Raw genomic sequence first — 21,198 nt, 5'->3', positions numbered from 1 at the left:
GTAACTACTTTTGAAGTGTAGTCACTGCTGTAATGTATGAAATGCGGTGGCCAATTTGTGCACAGCAATCTCCCACAAACATAAATTTGATAACGACAAGATAATCAGTTTTGGTGATGTCGATAGAGAGATAAATATTGGTCAGGATGCTGGGGAGAATTCCCCTGCTCTTCTTTGAAATAATGTCCATCTGAGAGGGCAGAGTGGCCTTGGTTTATTGTCTCATTTGAAAGACAGACCCTCTGACAGTATAATACTCCCTCAGTTCTGATGCAAAACTGGGAGCGCTATCCTGGTTGACACAAGAACTCTCCAATTAGACCCATATTCCTTGCTCTTTCCCCATAGCCCTGCAATTATTTTTTCTTTTCAAGTATTTATCCAATTCCCTTTTGAAAGTTACTATTGAATCTGCTTCCACCGCCCTTTCAGGCAGCGCATTCCAGATCACAACAACTCACTGTGTAAAAAAAATTCTCCTCATCTCCCCCTCTGCTTTTTTTTGCCCATTAACTTAAAACGGTGCCTTCTAGTTACTAACACTGCTACAAGTGCAAACAGTTTCTCCTTATTTACTTTATCAAAACCCATTATAAAGTTGAACTCCTCCAGTAAGAATACAGTTTTGCTCTTCTTAACCTTACCTTAGTGGGGGCACAAAAAATGTTCACTAGACTAACGAAAGGATTGCCCCTCCCCCACCCCCATGAGGAGCGATTGAGTAGAATGGGCCTAATTTCCCTTGAGTTTAGAAGAATGAGATGTCATTGCATTGAAATATATAAAATTCTTGGAGGGCTTGACAGGGTAGAGGCTGAGAGATTACAGTCTCAGAATAAGGGCTCAGCCATTTAGGACTGAGATGAGGAGACATTTCTTCAACCAGTGTTGTAAATCTTTGGAATTCTCTGTCCCAGAGGATTGTGGATGCTCAGTCATTGAGTATATACAAGACAGAGATCAATAGATTTTTGGACACTAAGGGAATCAAGGGATATGGGGATAGGGAAGGAAAGTGGAGTTGAGGCAGAGGATCAGCCATGATCTTATTCGAGGGGCTGAATGGTCTACTCCTGTTCCTATTTCTTATGTTGTTAAAAGTTTCCCCTTAACTTCCTCCGCTCTAAGGAGAAAATCCCAGCCTGTCTAATCACTCCACATAACTGAAGTTCCTCATCCCTGGTACCATTCTAGTAACTCTCCTCTGCACCCTCTCCAAGGCTTTGACATCCTTCTTAAAGTACGGTGCCCAGTTTTCACCCACTCCCAGCAATGCCTTTATCCTTTTACTTGGCCATTTCCCTCCTTGTGTTTCTTCTAGTGAGGAATTCCATTGCCATATTGATCAAGTTAGCCCAATCTGAGGGAAGACATTCCATCCTTCCCCTTTCAGCATCTTTTGGTGGGCAGAATTTTTCTTACCTGACAGATGAATTCGATTGGATCAGCTGTTCTAATTAACAATCGCTCAATTTCCTCCATCTCAGTGTAGTACACAATGTCCGCTTTGGCTCTCATCACTCCTCCACACGATAGGGTCACGGTCACAGGGCCAGAGGGAAAATCTGTGAAAGAGGAACAAATGAAAAAGATAGAAAGAAAGACTTTCATTTCTATAGCGCCTTTCACAACCTCAGGACATCCCAAAGTGCTTTACAGCCAATGAAATACTTTTGTGGTGTAGTCACTGTTGTAATGCAGGAAATGTGGGAGCCAATCGGTGCACAGCAAGCTCCCACAAAAAGCAGTGTAATACTGACCAGATCATCTTTGAAATAGTGCCATGGGATTGTTTATATCCACCTTAGAGGTCAGATAGGGCCTTAGTTTAACATCTAATCTGAAAGATGGCACCTCTGACAGTGCAGCACCCTCTCCAAGGCTGTGACTCCTTCGTAAATGGTCTTGCCCAGAATTGAACACAATAGTCCACCTGTGGCCCGAAACAGGTCTACAACTAGAAATGGCAGAAAACTATTTTTGTGTGTGAGCTTTATTTTCTCATTGCTCTTTATAGGCATAACCTGAATCTAGTGTCAGCTCAGTGAGTAGCACCCTTGTGGGTTTAAGTCCCACTCCGGCACATCAGCGCATAAGTCAAAGTTAACACTCCAGTACAGTACTGAGGGAATGCTGCATTGTCAGAGGGTCAGTACTGAGGGAGCACGGCACTGTCGGAGGGTCAATACTGAGGAAGTGCTGCACTGTCGGAGGGTCAGTACTGAGGGAGTGCTGCACTGTCAGAGGGTCAGTACTGAGGGAGTGCTGCATTGTCAGAGAGTCAGTACTGAAGGAGCGCTGCACTGTTGGAGGGTCAGCACCGAGGGAGTGCTGCACTGTCAGAGGGTCAGTACTGAGGGAGTGCTGCATTGTCAGAGAGTCAGTACTGAAGGAGCGCTGCACTGTTGGAGGGTCAGTACTGAGGGAGTGCTGCACTGTCAGGGGGTCAGTACTGAGGGAGCACTGCACTGTCAGAGGGTCAGTACTGAAGGAGTGCTGCACTGTCGGAGAGTCAGTACTGAGGGAGTGCGGCACTGTTGGACGGTCAGCACTAAGGGAGTGCTGCACTGTCGGAGGGTCAGTACTGAGGGAGTGCTGCACTGTCGGAGAGTCAGTACTGAGGGAGCGCTGCACTGTTGGAGGGTCACTACTGAGGGAGTGCTGCACTGTTGGAGGGTCAGTACTGAGGGAGTGCTGTACTGTCAGAGGGTCAGTACTGAGGGAGCGCTGCACTGTCGGAGAGTCAGTACTGAGGGAGTGCTGCACTGTCGGAGAGTCAGTACTGAGGGAGTGCTGCACTGTTGGAGAGTCAGTACTGAGGGAGCGCTGCACTGTTGGAGAGTCAGTACTGAGGGAGCGCTGCACTGTTGGAGGGTCAGTACTGAGGGAGTGCTGTACTGTCAGAGGGTCAGTACTGAGGGAGCGCTGCACTGTCGGAGAGTCAGTACTGAGGGAGTGCTGCACTGTTGGAGAGTCAGTACTGAGGGAGCGCTGCACTGTTGGAGGGTCAGTACTGAGGGAGTGCTGTACTGTCAGAGGGTCAGTACTGAGGGAGCGCTGCACTGTCGGAGAGTCAGTACTGAGGGAGTGCTGCACTGTCGGAGAGTCAGTACTGAGGGAGCGCTGCACTGTTGGAGGGTCAGTACTGAGGGAGTGCTGTACTGTCAGAGGGTCAGTACTGAGGGAGCGCTGCACTGTCGGAGAGTCAGTACTGAGGGAGTGCTGCACTGTCGGAGAGTCAGTACTGAGGGAGTGCTGCACTGTTGGAGGGTCAGTACTGAGGGAGTGCTGCACTGTCAGAGGGTCAGTACTGAGGGAGTGCTGCACTGTCACAGTTGTTGTCTTTTGAATGAGATGTTATGCTGAGGCCCTGTCTGTTCCTTTCTCCCTGGCGTCCAGGTTAATCGTTTATCCCTCAAGCAACATCACATAAAACAGACTATCTGGTCATTATCGCACTGCTGATTGTGGGATCCTGCTGTGCCTAAATTGGCTACCAAGTTTACTACATTATAACAGTGACTACATTTCAAAACTTCCTTCATTGGCTGTAAGTGCTTTGACATGTTCTGGATTGGAGAAAGGTGCTATATAAATGCAAGTCTTTCTTTACTGTGACTGCACTTCCAATATGCAGGATTACATTTTAATCTGGGCTACTTTTAAAAGTTTCCTACAGCGTGAATATTAGCAGTAAATCAGTTCTCTACAATTTTAATAGATGTCTGTAGCAATGTTCTGCTATTTTAATAACAAAAGAAGAAGAATTGTCCAGCGGAGAGGAGAGTGACAAGTGCCAGTACAGGCTGAATTAAAATTTTTAAATGTGTTTGATGTCACATTCGCGCCACACAAGTGCCAGGCAATGACCATCTCAAACAAGAGAGAATCTAACCATCACCCCTTGACATTCAATGGCATTGCCATCACTGAATCCCCCACTATCAACATACTAGGGGCTACCATTGACCAGAAACTGAACTGGAGTCGCCATATAAATACCGTGGCTACAACAGCAGGTCAGAGGCTAGGAATCCTGCAGCGAGTAACTCACCTCCTGACTCCCCAAAGCCTGTCCACCATCTACAAGGCACAAGTCAGGAGTGTGATGGAATATTCTCCAATTGCCTGGATGGGTGCAACAACACTCAAGAAGCTCGACACCATCCAGAACAAAGCAGCCCACTTGATTGGCACCCCATCCACAAACATTCACTCCCTCCACCACCGTGGCAGTGGCAGCAGTGTGTACCATCTACAAGATGCAGCAACGCACCAAGGCTCCTTCGACAGCACCTTCCAAACCCGTGACCTCTACCAACTAGAAGGACAAGGGCAGCAAATACATGGGAACACCACCACCTGCAAGTTCCCCTCCAAGTCACACACCATCCTGACTTGGAACTATATCGCCGTTCCTTACTGAAGTCCATGTATATGACATCGACAGCCCTTCCGTCATCAATCAACTTTGTCACTTCCTCAAAGAATTCTATTAAGTTGGTAAGACATGACCTTCCCTGCACAAAACCATGTTGCCTATCACTGATGAGCCCATTTTCTTCCAAATCGGAATAGATCCTATCCCTCAGCATCTTCTCCAGCAGCTTCCCTACCACTGACGTCAGGCTCACCGGTCTATAATTACCTGGATTATCCCTGCTACCCTTCTTAAACAAGGGGACAACATTAGCAATTCTCCAGTCCTCCGGGACCTCACCCGTGTTTAAGGATGCTGCAAAGATATCTGTTAAGGCCCCAGCTATTTCCTCTCTCGCTTCCCTCAGTAACCTGGGATAGATCCCATCCGGACCTGGGGACTTGTCCACCTTAATGCCCTTTAGAATACCCAACACTTCCTCCCTCCTTATGCCGACTTGAACTAGAGTAATCAAACATCTGTTCCTAACCTCAACATCCGTCATGTCCCTCTCCTCGGTGAATACCGATGCAAAGTACTCGTTTAGAATCTCACCCATTTTCTCTGAGTCCAAGCATAACATTCCTCCTTTGTCCTTTAGTGGGCCAATCCTTTCTCTAGATACCCTCTTTCTCCTTATATATGAATAAAAGGCTTTGGGATTTTCCTTAACCCTGTTTGCTAAAGATATTTCATGACCCCTTTTAGCCCTCTTAATTCCTCGTTTCAGATTGGTCCTACATTCCCGATATTCTTTCAAAGCTTCGTCTTTCATCAGCCGCCTAGACCTTATGTATGCTTCCTTTTTCCTCTTAGCTAGTCTCACAATTTCACCTGTCATCCATGGTTCCCTAATCTTGCCATTTCTATCCCTCATTTTCACAGGAACATGTCTCTCCTGCACGCTAATCAACCTCTCTTTAAAAGCCTCCCACATATCCCATGTGGATTTACCTTCAAACAGCTGCTCCCAATCTACATTTCCCAGCTCCTGCCGAATTTTGGTATAGTTGGCCTTCCCCCAATTTAGCACTCTTCCTTTAGGACCACTCTCGTCTTTGTCCATGAGTATTTTAAAGCTTACGGAATTGTGATCACTATTCCCAAAGTAGTCCCCTACTGAAACTTCAACAACCTGGCTGGGCTCATTCCCCAACACCAGGTCCAGTATGGCCCCTTCCCGAGTTGGACTATTTACATACTGCTCTAGAAAACCCTCCTGGATGCTCCTTACAAATTCTGCTCCATCTGGACCTCTAACATTAAGCGAATCCCAGTCAATGTTGGGAAAATTAAAATCTCCTATCACCACCACCCTGTTGCTCCTACATCTTTCCATAATCTGTTTACATATTTGTACCTCTATCTCACGCTCGCTGTTGGGAGGCCTGTAGTACAGCCCCAACATTGTTACCGCACCCTTCCTATTTCTGAGTTCTGTCCATATTGCCTCACTGCTCGAGTCCTCCATAGTGCCCTCCTTCAGCACAGCTGTGATATCCTCTTTGACCAGTAATGCAACTCCTCCACCCCTTTTACCTCCCTCTCTATCCCGCCTGAAGCATCGATATCCTGGGATATTTAGTTGCCAATCATGCCCTTCCCTCAACCAAGTCTCAGTAATAGCAATAACATCATACTCCCAGGTACCAATCCAAGCCCTAAGTTCATCTGCCTTACCAACTACACTTCTTGCATTAAAACAAATGCACCTCAGACCACCAGTCCCTTTATATTCATCATCTGCTCCCTGCCTGCTCTTCCCCTTAGTCACACTGACTTCATTATCTAGTTTCTTACAGGCTTTTGTTACTACCTCCTTACTGTCAACTGACAGTATGTGATAGGTATGTGCAACAGGGCAAGGTTTACAATTGGGGGAAGGGTAGATATGATGCTGTCAGGCAGGAACTGAGGAGCATAAGTTGGGAGCATATGCTGGCAGGGAAGGGCACGGTCGAAATGTGGAACTTTTTCAAGGAGCAGATAGTAGGGGCCATTGATAAGCATGTCCCTGTCAGACAGGGAAGGGATGGTCATGTGAGGGAACCGTGGTTGACAAGAGAGGTTGAGAGTCTTGTTAGGAAGAAGAAGGATGCGTATATAAAGTTGAGGAAAAAGGGCACAGGCATAGCTCTGGAGGGATACAAGATGGCCAGGAAGGATCTGAAGAAAGGGATTAGGAGAGCTAAGAGAGGGCATGAAAAATGCTTGGCGGGTAGGATAAAAGAAAACCCCAAGGCCTTTTACGCGTATGTCAGAAATATGAGGATGACTAGGGGGACCATAGGTCCGGTCAAGGACAATAGCGGGAGACTGTGTGTTGAGCCGGAAGAGATAAGTGAGGTTTTGAATGAGTACTTCTCTTCGGTATTTACGAATGAGAAGGGGTGTATTACTGAAGAGGACGGTGTGAAACAGACTGGTAAGCTCGAGGAAGTGCTCGTTAGGAGGGAAGATGTGTTGGGGTTTTTGAATAACTTGAAGATAGACAAGTCTCCCGGGCCTGACGGGGTATATCCAAGGATGTTATGGGAAGCAAGGGATGAAATTGCAGAGCCGCTGGCAATGATCTTTTCATCTTCTCTGCTGACGGGGGTGGTACCAGGTGATTGGAGGGTGGCAAATGTTGTGCCCCTGTTCAAGAAAGGGAATAGGAACAACCCTGGGAATTACAGGCCAGTTAGTCTTACTTCGGTGGTAGGCAAGTTGATGGAAAAGGTGCTGAGGGATAGGATTTCTGAGCATCTGGAAAGACACTGCTTGATTCGGGACAGTCAGCACGGTTTTGTGAGGGGTAGGTCTTGCCTCACAAGCCTGATTGAATTCTTTGAGCAGGTGACCAAGCAAGTGGATGAGGGTAAACCAGTGGATGTGGTGTACATGGATTTTAGTAAGGCATTTGATAAGGTCCCCCATGGTAGACTTATGGAGAAAGTCAGGAGGCATGGGATAGTGGGGAATGTGGCCAGTTGGATTAAGAATTGGCTAACTGATAGAAGGCAGAGAGTGGTCTTAGATGGTAAATACTCAGCCTGGAGCCCAGTTACCAGTGGCGTGCCGCAGGGATCAGTTCTGGGTCCTCTCCTGTTTGTGATTTTTATTAACGACTTGGATGAGGAAGTCGAAGGGTGGGTCAGTAAATTTGCAGATGATACAAAGGTTGGTGGAGTTGTGGATACCGAGGAGGGCTATTGTCGTCTGCAAAGGGACTTGGATAGGTTGCAGTGCTGGGCTGAAAAGTGGCAGATGGAGTTTAACCCTGAAAAGTGTGAGGTCGTCCATTTTGGAAGGACAAACATGAATGCAAAATACTGGGTTAACGGTAGGGTTCTTGGGCATGTGGAGGAGCAGAGAGACCTTGGGGTCTATGTGCATAGATCATTGAAAGTTGCAACTCAAGTGGATAGGGCTGTGAAGAAGGCATATGGGGTGTTAGCGTTCATTAGCAGAGGGATTGAATTTAAGAGCCGTGAGGTGATGATGCAGCTGTACAGGACCTTGGTAAGGCCTCATTTGGAGTACTGTGTGCAGTTCTGGTCGCCTCATTTTAGGAAGGATGTGGAAGCCTTGGAGAGGGTGCAGAGGAGATTTACCAGGATGTTGCCTGGAATGGAGAATAAGTCTTACGAGGAAAGGCTGAACATTCTAGGCCTCTTCTCATTAGAAAGGAGAAGGATGAGGGGTGACATGATAGAGGTTTATACGATGATCAGGGGAATAGATAGGGTAGACAGTCAGAAACTTTTTCCCCGGGTGGAGCAAAGCGTTACAAGGGGTCATAAATTTAAGGTGAAGGGTGGGAGATATAAGGGGGATGTCAGGGGAAGGTTCTTTACCCAGAGAGTGGTCGAGGCATGGAATGCCTTGCCCGGGGAAGTTGTTGAGTCAGAAACTTTAGGGACTTTCAAAAGGCTTTTGGATAGGTATATGGATAAAGGAGAATGATGGGGTATAGATTAAATTGTCCTTGACAGAGGACAAAGGATCGGCACAACATTGTGGGCCGAAGGGCCTGTTCTGTGCTGTATGTTCTATGTTCTATGTTCTATGTTCTATGACCTCAATTGGTTCCCATCCCCCTGCCACATTAGTTTAAACCCTCCCCAACAGCGTTAGCAAAAGCACCTCCAAAGACATTGGTTCCAGTCCGGCCCAGGTGTAGACCGTCCAATTTGTAATAGTCCCACCTCCCCCAGAACCGGTCCCAATGTCCCAAAATTCTGAACCCCTCCTTCCTGCACCATCTCTCAAGCCACGCATTCATCCTGACTATTCTTTCATTTTTACTCTGACTATCACGTGGCACTGGTAGTAATCCTGAGATTACTACCTCTGAGGTCCTACTTTTTAACTTGGCTCCTAACTCCCTAAACTCTGCTTGTAGGACCTCATCCCGTTTTTTACCTATATCATTGGTGCCTATGTGCACAACGACAACTGGCTGTTCACCCTCCCCCTTCAGAATGTTCTGCAGCCGATCTGAGACATCCCTGACCCGTGCACCTGGGAGGCAACATACCATTCGGGAGCCTCGTTTTCGACCACAGAACCGCCTATCTACTCCCCTTACAATCGAATCCCCTACGACTATAGCCCTTCCACTCTTTTTCCCGCCCTTCTGAGCAGCAGAGCCAGCCACGGTGCCATGGACCTGGCTACTGCTGCCTTCCCCTGGTGAGCCATCTCCCTCAACAGTATCCAAAAGGGTATACTTGTTTTGGAGGGAGATGACCACAGGGGACTCCTGCGCTGCCTTCCTGCTCTTTCTCTGCCTTTTGTTCCTGACATCAGTGGGGCCTGAACATCATGCCCTAGGTTTTTTATAGAGATAATGTTCTGCAGTTTATTTAGAAATACAGCACTGAAACAGGCCCTTCGGCCCACCGAGTCTGTGCCGACCAACAACCACCCATTTATACTAATCCCATATTCTCTACCACATCCACACCATTCTCCTACCACCTACCTACACTAGGGGCAATTTACAATCACCAATTCACCTATCAACCTGCAAGTCTTTGGCTGTGGGAGGAAACCGGAGCATCCGGAGGAAACCCACGCGGTCACAGGGAGAACTTGCAAACTCCGCACAGGCAGTACCCAGAACTGAACACGGGTCGCTGGAGCTGTGAGGCTGCGGTGCTAACCACTGCACCACTGTGCTGATCTTTTCTGGGGTCGAGTTTCCTTGGATTGTATCACCCGAATCCCACCTCTGCTGGAGTGGCTCAGGATTAGGCCAGCGGTTCACCAGGGCTTGATCTAAACTTGGGCCATACAATGGATGGAGGCTCCGACTGGCTCGGTACAAAACTACTGCTGTGCAGAAAGGGGCTGGTTTGGGAGTCAGTGCCTGAATATAGCTGGAGACCAATCAGGTGAAAATGCTGCAGTGGGTGGGATTCAGGTCAGGGGTCAAGATCAAGGGTTCAGGCCAGAGGTCAAGGACAGGAAAGTGGGCTAAACAGTGATGGTGAGGGTATTTTAGTCAAACCTTAGTATTTGCAGAATGGCCTCCTGCTGTGCTGTAAGTTTCTATAACAAAGCGTAGTTTTTAATTTAAAAAGCATTTTTTAAAACTTGTTCGGGGAATGTGGGTGTCACTGGCCAGGCCAGCATTTATTGCCCATCCCTAATTGCCCTTGAGAAGGTGGTGGTGAGCTGCCTTCTTGAACCACTGCAGTCCGTGTGGGGTAGATACACCCACAGTGCTGTTAGGAAGGGAGTTCCAGGATTTTGACCCAGTGACAGTGAAGGCGTTTGATAAGGTTTCCCATGGTAGGCTGATGGAGAAAGTGAAGGCGCATGGGGTCCAGGGTGTACTAGCTAGATGGATAAAGAACTGGCTGGGCAACAGGAGACAGAGAGTAGCAGTGGAAGGGAGTTTCTCAAAATGGAGACGTGTGACCAGTGGTGTTCCACAGGGATCCGTGCTGGGACCACTGTTGTTTGTGATATACATTAATGATTTGGAGGAAAGTATAGGTGGACTGATTAGCAAATTTGCAGACGACACTAAGATTGGTGGAGTAGCAGATAGTGAAGGGGACTGTCAGAGAATACAGCAGAATATAGATAGATTGGAGAGTTGGGCAGAGAAATGGCAGATGGAGTTCAATCAGGGCAAATGCGAGGTGATGCATTTTGGAAGATCCAATTCAAGAGTGAACTATACAGTAAATGGAAAAGTCCTGGGGAAAATTGATGTCCAGAGAGATTTGGGTGTTCAGGTCCACTGTTCCCTGAAGGTGGCAACGCAGGTAAATAGAGTGGTCAAGAAGGCATACGGCATGCTTTCCTTCATCGGACGGGGCATTGAGTACAAGAGTTGGCAGGTCATGTTACAGTTGTATAGGACTTTGGTTCGGCCACATTTGGAATACTGCGTACAGTTCTGGTCGCCACATTATCAAAAGGATGTGGATGCTTTGGAGAGGGTGCAGAGGAGGTTCACCAGGATGTTGCCTGGTATGGAGGGCGCTAGCTATGAAGAGAGGTTGAGTAGATTAGGATTATTTTCATTAGAAAGACGGAGGTTGAGGGGGGACCTGATTGAGGTGTACAAAATCATGAGAGGTATAGACAGGGTGGATAGCAAGAAGCTTTTTCCCAGAGTGGGGGTTTCAATTACTAGAGGACACGAGTTCAAAGTGAAAGGGGAAAAGTTTAGGGGGGATATGCGTGGAAAGTTCTTTACGCAGAGGGTGGTGGGCACCTGGAACGCATTGCCAGCGGAGGTGGTAGATGCGGGCACGATGGAGTCTTTTAAGATGTATCTGGACAGATACATGAATGGGCAGGAAGAAAAGAGATACAGAAGCTTAGAAAATAGGCGACATGTTTAGAGAGAGGATCTGGATCGGCGCAGGCTTGGAGGGCCGAAGGGCCTGTTCCTGTGCTGTAATTATCTTTGTTCTTTGTTCTCTTTGAACGGAGGCAGATAGAGCCTGAAAATATTGGAAACGGCCAGAATGCTGGTTTCCTGACCCTCTCCCTGGCATCAGCTATTTTGGTTGATGCAGATTCAGGGAACGGGAATGCTCCTCCACCTCCCACAACCCGCCCCCCTCCCCCCAACGAGGCAAGCAGCCAATTAGGTTCATTAAGAGCCTTGCTAAAGGCAGGTTAGGGAGGCCGACTGGAATTTTCCAGTCCTTCTCCAGTTTCACGACAGAATGGGGGCAGATCAACAGTCTGGAGGTAGTTCCCCAGCGGCAGGTCCAGGAGCCAGCATTCCAGGCAGACCTACAGGCCTTCCCTGCCTGTCCAGGTAGAGATGCAGCTGAAGCCCGCCCTGTAGAGGGGCTCCTCTCCCACGGTGATGGCCTGACTGCTCTCTCCATTCTTTAATTAAATTTTATTTAAAGTGGCTGACAAGGCACCTTCTTGTTGAGGTGCCCTCTCAGTTACCCTTTACTGCAGCTTGCTGCTCTTCTTAAACTGGAAGAACTTAGATTGGCCCTCCAGCTTCGAGAGCCTGCCCGCTGCCCTTAATTGGACAGGGATCCTGTTTCCATGCCAATTAAGGGGCTGCCCTGGTTAAGATTCCAACTAGTGACTGTTTCCCTCCGACAGCGGGTTCAGGACGTGGAAACAGTCCTGAATCCTGTTTCCTGCCCCCAAAGCGAAAAAGTGTCCAACCAATTTAACAGAGGTGCTTAAAATTACAAAGGATTTTGACATAAACTTGAAAGGGAAAAACTTACAGGGCTATGGGGAAAGAGAAGTGGGAGTTGGGACTAATTGGACAGATCTTTCAAAGAGCTAGTACAGACACAAGAGGACGAATGGCCTCCTTGTGTGCTGTTTCATTCTATGACTCCAATGGCTTCTGAAAGTGATCACCATATTCTATGTAAGTAGAAACCTCAGCCTTACATTGAAACACTTTTTGATTTTTCAGTTTGATTTGGAGATGAGGATTTTATGGGACTGGGCTCCTGGAGGAAAGTCTCACTCGTCGGGACCACAGATTCAGCAATTGTGACCCTCAGTCTGAAAGCAGCCAACAGGGATTGACCGCAGGTAGGTCAAATTCTCTAACTCTTGTAGAGAAGAACAAATCCATATGTCACCTGTAACTTCACAGTGCAGCTTCTTAACCCAGTTTAAAAAAATGGGTCAAACACTGGCACAAGCACTAGCACCTGAAATAGTCAACAAAAGTCAACATTTATCATAAGCTTCTTGTCATTTTAATGTCAGCAGCCTGCTAGCTAATTTTACACCTCCACTTCCTGCCTGCTTTTAAATGTCACTCCTCCAATTCTGGCCTCTTGTACATCCCTGCTTCTTCACTGTACCATTGACGACTGTGCCTTCAGCTGCCTGGGGCCTTGAGCTCTACAAGTCCCTTCAGACAGTTATCCAATTCTCTAAGGCAGTGAATTCCAGATCATAACAACACCCCGAGTAAAATAAATTGCCTTCATCTCCCCACTGGTACTTTTACCAATGATCTTAAATCTGTATCCACTGGTTACTGACCATCATTTTCTCCCTATCATAACCTTTATCAAAATAGTTCATGGTTTTTAACACAATATTAAATCACCACTAAACCCTCTCTGCTCTAAGGAGAACAATCCCAGCTTCTCCAGTCTCTCCACATAACTGAAGTTCCTCATTCCTGGTCCAATTCTAGTAAATCTCCTCCGCACCCTCTCCAAGACCTTGACATCCTTCCTAAAGTGTGCAACCAAGAATTGGTGCCAATTAACCATTAAACCAAAGTTAGCTGAGGAGGAAATTAGACTTTGTGAGTTGGGCTGCACGTCATTTCAATATTGAGTAGTTGTGTGAAATTTTCAGAGAGTTAACCTATCACAACATAAAAATAAATCTAACACTGCTCTACTTTCGGATTCCTTTAAAGAGCTTGCATTGATCAGATTTTCCAGATGTCTCTTCACAGCCAATCAATGACTTCTGCGAGAGTGAGATCTACCTCTTACCGAGAGCTTTTACACAAAGCGTTTGACTGTTCCAAATAGTTGGTTGAACCTTCACTTTCTTGGTGCACGTCAGAAATTCAATCTCTGGGTCTTCACCAAATGACATGCCATCTTTCAGCAAGATGTATATCTCAGTGCCACTCTGTGTAGTAAGGAAGGTGAACAGGTTATAAACCACAGGCTAGACGTTTGGAGATATTTAAATGAATTCTGACATGACAATTTGTTTGGTTAAATCATGACAAACAAAAGAGAGTTTAGATATTAAAAAATTGTCACACAGCCCCGTAGGAAATATTAGGATAAGTAGATTTTAAGAAGCATTTTAAAGAGGAGAGAGAGGTGAAGAAGTTTAGGGAGGGAATTCCAGAGCTTAGGGCCCCAGGCAGCTGAAGACACGGTCACCAATCATTAAAACCGGGGATAAAACATACAAGACAAAAATACCTACTTTACATTGTATCCGATTTGGCGTCACTAACACAGGTACAGTAACAACATCATAGCCTCCAGGTGCTCCGATTGGGTCTTCTCTCAGACCCACTTGCTGCTGCCAGTCGTTGACACTAGACTCTATTAATAATATAAATTTAAAACAAATGCAGAATTTGTCAGTACAGACTTATAGAACCTCACGTAATTCGAGGCTAAATGAATCAAGCCTCAACTACTAATGTAAAGTCTCACTTGATAGGAAGTGCAGTTGAGCTGTGGAGATCTGAATATCTGACTGGATAATATGACAGCACCTCAAATTAGACAGACAGACCTCCACACCCAGCTCCCTGGTCAGTGGTCCAATTAGCCAGGACTCACCGTTGGAGCAGTCCCACTAAAGGTACCATATAGTGTCATTGTACTGTCACAAACAGAATATTTTACATTATTATTTTCACATTAACAACATTATTTTCTTTCCATCTCAATAATATTCCACACCTTGCTCTGCAAACTTACAAAGAAGTTGCTCTGCAGAACATCTTCGACATGTTCTTTACCATTCCCTTCATCCTGAATTGAAGAATGTTCAAACTATTCAGACAGTTTCTACATCAGCTATACTCTAACACAAACTCAGGAGCTGCTGCTGAACCAAAATCCAAAAGGCCATAAAGAATCACTTTAATTCCAGACACAGTGGGCTGGATTTTGCAGCCAGCAATGAGTGAACTACACTTGCCCATGAACTTTCAAAGTGTTTCTGCACTGGAACTTGCAGTTTCAAACAGCACAGTGCTCCCTAGAGAGGAACTGGGAACAGGGCAAGTTAAGGTGCATCTCCTTAACCAATCAGATTAAAGAATCATTAATACGCAGCACAAGAGACTGAACAAAGTGGTGTCAGAGAGAATATTCAATTCAGCACCAAATCATCCATAGAAAGCGAAATAAAGAGAAGGAAAGAAAGATGGGATTGAGAGAGAGAGAAAAGAGACAGAAAAAAGTAAACAATAATTAAAATCTGAAGGGATGAGACTCCAGACTTATGAAAGTTAATTTTCAGTGCTAGGGAGGTTGTTTAGCAGTCATTAAGACTCATCATGATGTTAAAAGTGTACTTAAACTGGAATGGACAAGACCTAACGTTGTCTGGTGAGTTTAGTGGCTATCTAGTGAGTAAGTATGACAATGTCACACCCTTGATTTCAATGCTGAGCTTATCAGTGAGGTACTGGTGTAGAGAAGATTATGGAGGAGCAGAGCATCACCGTCAGCAATTCCCTCTTTTCCACGTTTAACTGCATTTGTGTACTTGCCAGAGGTTGCTGTCTGATTTACTGTCCAACAGCAGTGGCACTGATATCCTCACCATTATTCTTATTGGAAAAACCAGCCCATCAATTGCCTTCTTTTCATTTCTCACCCCTGTAATCAGCCCACAGTACTTTTCTTTAAAGAAGGTTTGCTGACTCTACTTTCCTACAAGGCCCTCCCCGAGTGGCCTCAGCAGAGTGCTGGAAGGTGGCTTCTCCTCACATGGGACTCCCTCGAGATGCAGGCTTGAGCCTGTGAAATTCTGGCTGCAGATGTTGTAAATCAGGCACTGTCCAAGGCTGTCATGCCCAGCTGACACCCAGTCATCACATGCCTGTCCCATTGCACCAACAACTTGCATTTATATAGCGCCTTTAATGTGGTAAAACATCCCAAGGTGCTTCACAGGAGTGATTATCAGAAACAATTCGACACCGAGTCACATAAGGAGATATGAGGACAGGTGACCAAAAGCTTGCTCAAAGAGATAGGTTTTAAGGAGTGTCTTCAAGGAGGAGAGAGAGGTTGTGAGATTAGGGAGGGAATTCCAGAGTTTAGGGCCCAGGCAGCTGAAGGCATGGCTGCCAATGGTGAAACAATTAAATTTGGGGATGCTCAAGAGGCCAGAATTGGAGAAGGGTAGAGATCTTGGAGATTTGTAGGGCTGGAGAAGGTTACAGAGCTAAGCAGGATGTGATGGTGTGTCAGGATTTGAAAACAAGGATGAGAATTTTAAAATTAAGGAATTGCTGGATTGAAAGCCAATGTAGGCCAGTGAACACAGCAATGGGTGATGATGTGAGTCTGGATACAGGCAGCAGAGTTTTGGATGAGCTGGAATTTAAAGAGGGTGCAAGATGGGAGACCACCCATCAGAGCAGTGGAAGAATTAATTACATCACTTCCTCTATGACATAATCTTGCCCATCTAGATGGATCTTTCCTGATTTATGTCTTCCCACTGACGCTGACTGTTTGCCCCAGTGCAGACCTCTCCAGTTTTGTATCTTTCCTGTGTGGTGTGCCAGTGTCTGAGTTGGTGCAGAGCAGAGGAGGAGTACCTGCAAGTGCAACTTCAGAGGGATTTTCCTCCTCCAAGGTCAGTTCATCTGCAGGAGCTTCTTGCTGTTGGGAAAGGCCTAGATCAAAGAGAGAAGGGAGAAGAGTTAGGGTGTGCGAAAGATGCAACACACGATCAGACAACAGTCCACAACAATTTATTTGATGATTTCCTCCAAACCACTGCAATGTCGGAGGGTCAGTACTGAGGGAGTGCTGCACTGTGGGAGGGTCAGTACTGAGGGAGTGCTGCACTGTCAGAGGGTCAGTACTGAGGGAGCACTACACTGTCGGAGGGTCAGTACTGAGGGAGCGCTGCACTGTCAGAGGGTCAGTACTGAGGGAGTGCTGCACTGTCAGAGGGTCAGTACTGAGGGAGTGCTGCACTGTCGGAGGGTTAGTACTGAGGGAGTGCTGCACTGTCGGAGGGTCAGTACTGAGGGAGTGCTGTACTGTCGGAGGGTCAGTACTGAGGGAGTGCTGCACTGTCAGAGGGTCAGTACTGAGGGAGTGTTGCACTGTCGGAGGGTCAGTACTGAGGGAGTGCTGCTCTGTGGGAGGGTCAGTACTGAGGGAGTGCTGCACTGTCGGAGGGTCAGTACTGAGAGAGTGCTGTAATGTCGGAGGGACAGTACTGAGGGAGTGCTGCACTGTCAGAGGGTCAGTACTGAGGCAGTGCTGCACTGTCGGAGGGTCAGTACTGAGGGAGTGCTGCACTGTCGGAGGGTCAGTACTGAGGGAGTGCTGCACTGTCAGAGGGTCAGTACTGAGGGAGTGCTGCACTGTCAGAGGGTCAGTACTGAGGGAGTACTGCACTGTCGGAGGGTCAGTACTGAGGGAGTACTGCACTGTCGGAGGGTCAGTACTGAGGGTGTACTGCACTGTCGGAAGGTCAGTACTGAGGGAGTGCTGCACTGTCAGAGGATCAGTACTGAGGGAGTGCTGCACTGTCGGAGGGTCAGTACTGAGGGAGTACTGCACTGTCGGAGGGTCAGTACTGAGGGAGTACTGCACTGTCGGAGGGTCAGTACTGAGGGAGTACTACACTGTCAGAGGATCAGTAATGAGGGAATGCTGCACTGCCACAGGGTCAGTACTGAGGGAGTACTGCACTGTCAGAGGGTCAGTACTGAGGGAGTGCTGCACTGTCAGAGGGTCAGTACTGAGGGAGCGCTGCACTGTCGGAGGGTCAGTACTGAGGGAGCGCTGCACTGTCGGAGGGTCAGTACTGAGGGAGTGCTGCACTGTCAGAGGGTCAGTACTGAGGGAGTACTGCACTGCCACAGGGTCAGTACTGAGGGAGTGCTGCACTGTCAGAGGGTCAGTACTGAGGGAGCGCTGCACTGTCGGAGGGTCTGTACTGAGGGAGCGCTGCACTGTCAGAGGGTCAGTATTGAGGGAGCGCTGCACTGTCGGAGGGTCAATACTGAGGGAGTGCTGCACTGTCAGAGGGTCAGTACTGAGGGAGCACTGCACTGTCAGAGGGTCAGTACTGAGGGTGCGCTGCACTGTCAGAGGGTCAGTACTGAGGGAGCACTGCCCTGTCAGAGGGTCAGTACTGAGGGAGCGCTGCACTGTCAGAGGGTCAGTACTTGAGGGAGTGCTGCACTGTCAGAGGGTCAGTACTTGAGGGAGCACTGCACTGTCAGAGGGTCAGTACTGAGGGAGCGCTGCACTGTCAGAGGGTCAGTACTGAGGGAGCGCTGCACTGTCGGAGGGTCAGTACTGAGGGAGCGCTGCACTGTCGGAGGGTCAGTACTGAGGGAGTGCCGCACTGTCAGAGGGTCAGTACTGAGGGAGCACTGCACTGTCAGAGGGTCAGTACTGAGGGAGCGCTGCACTGTCGGAGGGTCAGTACTGAGGGAGTGCTGCACTGTCAGAGGTGCTGCCTTTTAGCTGATATGTTGAACTGAGGCACTGTCTGCTATCTCAGGTGGATGTAGAAGATCCCATGGCACTATTTTGAAGGCAAGCAGGGGAGATCTCCCCGGTGTCCTGGGGCCAATATTTATCCCTCAGCCAGCACCATTAAATAAAGATTATCTGGTCATTATCACATTTCTGTTCATGGGAGCTTGCTGTGCACAAATTGGCTTCTGTGTTTCCTACTTTACAACATGGACTACATTTCAAAAAGTACTTAATTGGCTGTTAAGCACTTTGGGATGTCCTGAGGCTGTGAAAGGCGCTATAGAAATGCAAGTTGTTGTTGTTGATGTGAGAGTCCTGAACGCAATGGAGTCTGAGCGAAGGCAGTCATTCATCTGTTTATTATGTTGGACTCAATCTATGTTTTCCCAGAGCACAGAGAAAACATTCATCTGTTTATACGCTCAGTGTTTTCTGGAAAGAATTGTTACGCTACAGCTTGGAAAAGAAACGCATTTGTCAGTTTGAATTACAAATTGTGTTGGTCCCTTTTTTCCCATTTCTACTTTTGCCTCTTTCTAGTTCGTTCGGGATTGGCTGTGTTTTCCCGGGAAATGCTTGTGTTTGTAAAAAAGGAAATGGATGCACGATAACCCAGAAACCCAGTGAGTGGAGTTCATTCTGTGAATGTCTGTGTGACAACAGGACTATTGAGATATCAGCTATTCATGTACGTCTGTTTGTGACAAGTTTCTGTTGAACCATATAAAAGGATTGTATGAATATCTGATGATCCGATGCTCACAGTCATGAAAACAAGTCATTCTTACAATTATATATTTTGTGCTTCTCAAGGTAAGTGATGTTAGGGATCCACAAAAGAATACACAGGAACAGGAGGAGGTCATTCAGCCCCTCGAGCCTGTTACACAGGAACAGGAGGAGGCCATTCAGCCCCTCGAGCCTGTTACACAGGAACAGGAGGAGGCCATTCAGCCCCTCAAGCCTTTCAATGAGATCATGGCTGATCTGTATCTTCATTCTATCTACCTGCTTTGATTCTCAATACCCTTAACCAACAAAAATCTATCAATCTTGTGTGGAGCATAAACATCGGCCTCTTTCTGTGCTGCAGTAGTTTGATGTAATTCTCTGATTCACGACAGGAAATTATGGAGAGTGAGGGGAGTTTGCAGACCTGATATTTTAACTATTTAAACCAATGAATGGAAAATCAAACAGGCTCCATTATGTACATGTGATCCTTTGAACCCAGATTTCCCCCACGTGCTGTACTGAGGTCATTCTTTACACCAACGTGCTACCAGATGAAAATCTGCCCCAACTGAGCTGACTCACAGAAACCATCCAGTTCCCAAAGTAGAAAAACCTGAAATCTCTGTCTCCGTCTAGGCCCTCAGAACCCTTTCCCTGAAGACAGTGCAAGCCCTCAGCAATGTAGACATGATGATGGGTGTTACACTGTAGATCATCATTATCACCACCAATGTTGCCTCCATAGTTACGAAGCTTCACTTGGAGCTATTTGCCATTCTGCTTTCTATTACTGTTCTTACCTCCAATTCTCCATCTGTAACATAACCCAAAAATTCTGTCTTCCAATTAGTCGTTTTGTAATAAGACGAGTGTACAGACTGTTGTTTATTAATCCAGGAATTGTGTGAATAAAAATGAGGAAGAATAGAATCAGAATAATCTTTTACTCTGAAGTACTTTCTCACTTTCAAATTTAAACACAAATATTGAATGCTGATCATAAGCTCCAGACAAAACCAAATATGTATGAGCTGCACAAAGTTACAACTTAATCAACAATCATAAACAGGGAAGAATCAATGAAAGAGAGAGAGAGAGAGAGCAAGAGAAAGATGGATTGAAAGAAGGAAGGAAAGACAGACTGATTTGCATTTATATAGTGCCTTTCACAACCTCAGGACATTCCAAAGATATCAATCGGAAACAAGCACATTTTTATAAATTCATCTATAATCTCATTGTTTCACAGACCCATTCAACAAACATTCCTCATAATACATTCACTTCACCTCCAAATCCAAACCTGAAGTTAATAAGTGTTTTTGTGGACTGCATCCACAGGAATCGATCATTCTCACCCTCCCATCAGCCCCACTTTGTCCTGTCAGTCAGGAGTCAGTCAGTCAGTTCCATGTTCAGACACCTACCTCAAGATCCTACAGAAAATCAATAGCTATAGGTGAGTAACCAATTGGAATCAGACAATGTACGTTGACTTCTCAGAAAATACAGGCCCCTTTTGAAAAGTTAATTAAAGTCACAGTCTTAAATCATGACGCTATTTAACTTCTTTTCAACTACTTTGTGATCACTTCACCCAAAACATAGGATTTGTATCATCATATAGTTTGTAGTCTCCCAGATATTCACTGGACCACAATTTAATTATTGAATGATGAATTTTATATCATTAAAGATTAATGATAAAAATATATCAAACTATTAACTGAGGAAGTGACAGCGAAATGAAATCATAGCATTGTAAATCAGATGCAGAGGGATCTGGGTGCCCGAGTTCATGAATCGCAAAAGGTTAGTATGCAGGTACAGCACGTAATAAGGAAAGCTAATAGAATGTTATCTTTTATCACGAGGGGAATTGAATTCAAAAGTAGGGAGGTTATGCTTCAGCTATACAGGGCATTGATGTGATCACATCTGGATTACTGAGTACAGTACTGGTCTCCTTATTTAAGGAAGGATGTAAATACATTGGAGGCAGTACAGAGAAGATTTACTAGACTAATACCTGGAATGGGCGGGTTGTCTTACGAGGGAAGGTTGGACAGGCTAGGCTTGTATCCACTGGAGTTTGGAAGAGTAAGAGGTGACTTGTTTGAAACAGATAAGATCCTGAGGGGTCTTGACAGGATGGATGTGGAAAGGATGTTTCCTCTTGTGGGAGAATCTCGAACTAGGGGTCACTGTTTAAAAATAAGGGGTCACCCATTTAAAACAGAGATGAGAAGAAATTATTTCTCTGAGGGTCGTGAGTCTTTGGAATTCTCTTCCTCAAAAGGCGGTGGAAGCAGAGTCTTTGAATATTTTTAAGGCAGAGGTAGATAGATTCTTGGTAAGCAA

General features: G+C 46.4%; 1 protein-coding gene across 2 annotated transcripts in view; it reads right to left on the bottom strand.

Moving 5' to 3' along the window:
* Nucleotides 1-21,198, bottom strand: part of LOC137377462 (B-cell scaffold protein with ankyrin repeats-like) — a 264,713-nt gene that overhangs the window by 210,716 nt on the left and 32,799 nt on the right. For both annotated transcript variants that reach the window (XM_068047063.1, XM_068047072.1), the window contains 4 exons: nt 16,194-16,271; nt 13,829-13,950; nt 13,378-13,519; nt 1,423-1,565 (listed from right to left, as the gene is read on the bottom strand). In XM_068047063.1, coding sequence (XP_067903164.1) covers nt 1,423-1,565; nt 13,378-13,519; nt 13,829-13,950; nt 16,194-16,271 — 485 coding nt within the window. The remainder of the gene's footprint in view (nt 1-1,422; nt 1,566-13,377; nt 13,520-13,828; nt 13,951-16,193; nt 16,272-21,198) is intronic.

Source organism: Heterodontus francisci, chromosome 1 (assembly GCF_036365525.1).
Source record: "Heterodontus francisci isolate sHetFra1 chromosome 1, sHetFra1.hap1, whole genome shotgun sequence".
Lineage (NCBI taxonomy): Eukaryota > Metazoa > Chordata > Chondrichthyes > Heterodontiformes > Heterodontidae > Heterodontus > Heterodontus francisci.
The sequence above is the reverse complement of the archived record's forward strand: the minus strand, read 5'-3'. Positions and strand labels throughout refer to the sequence as shown.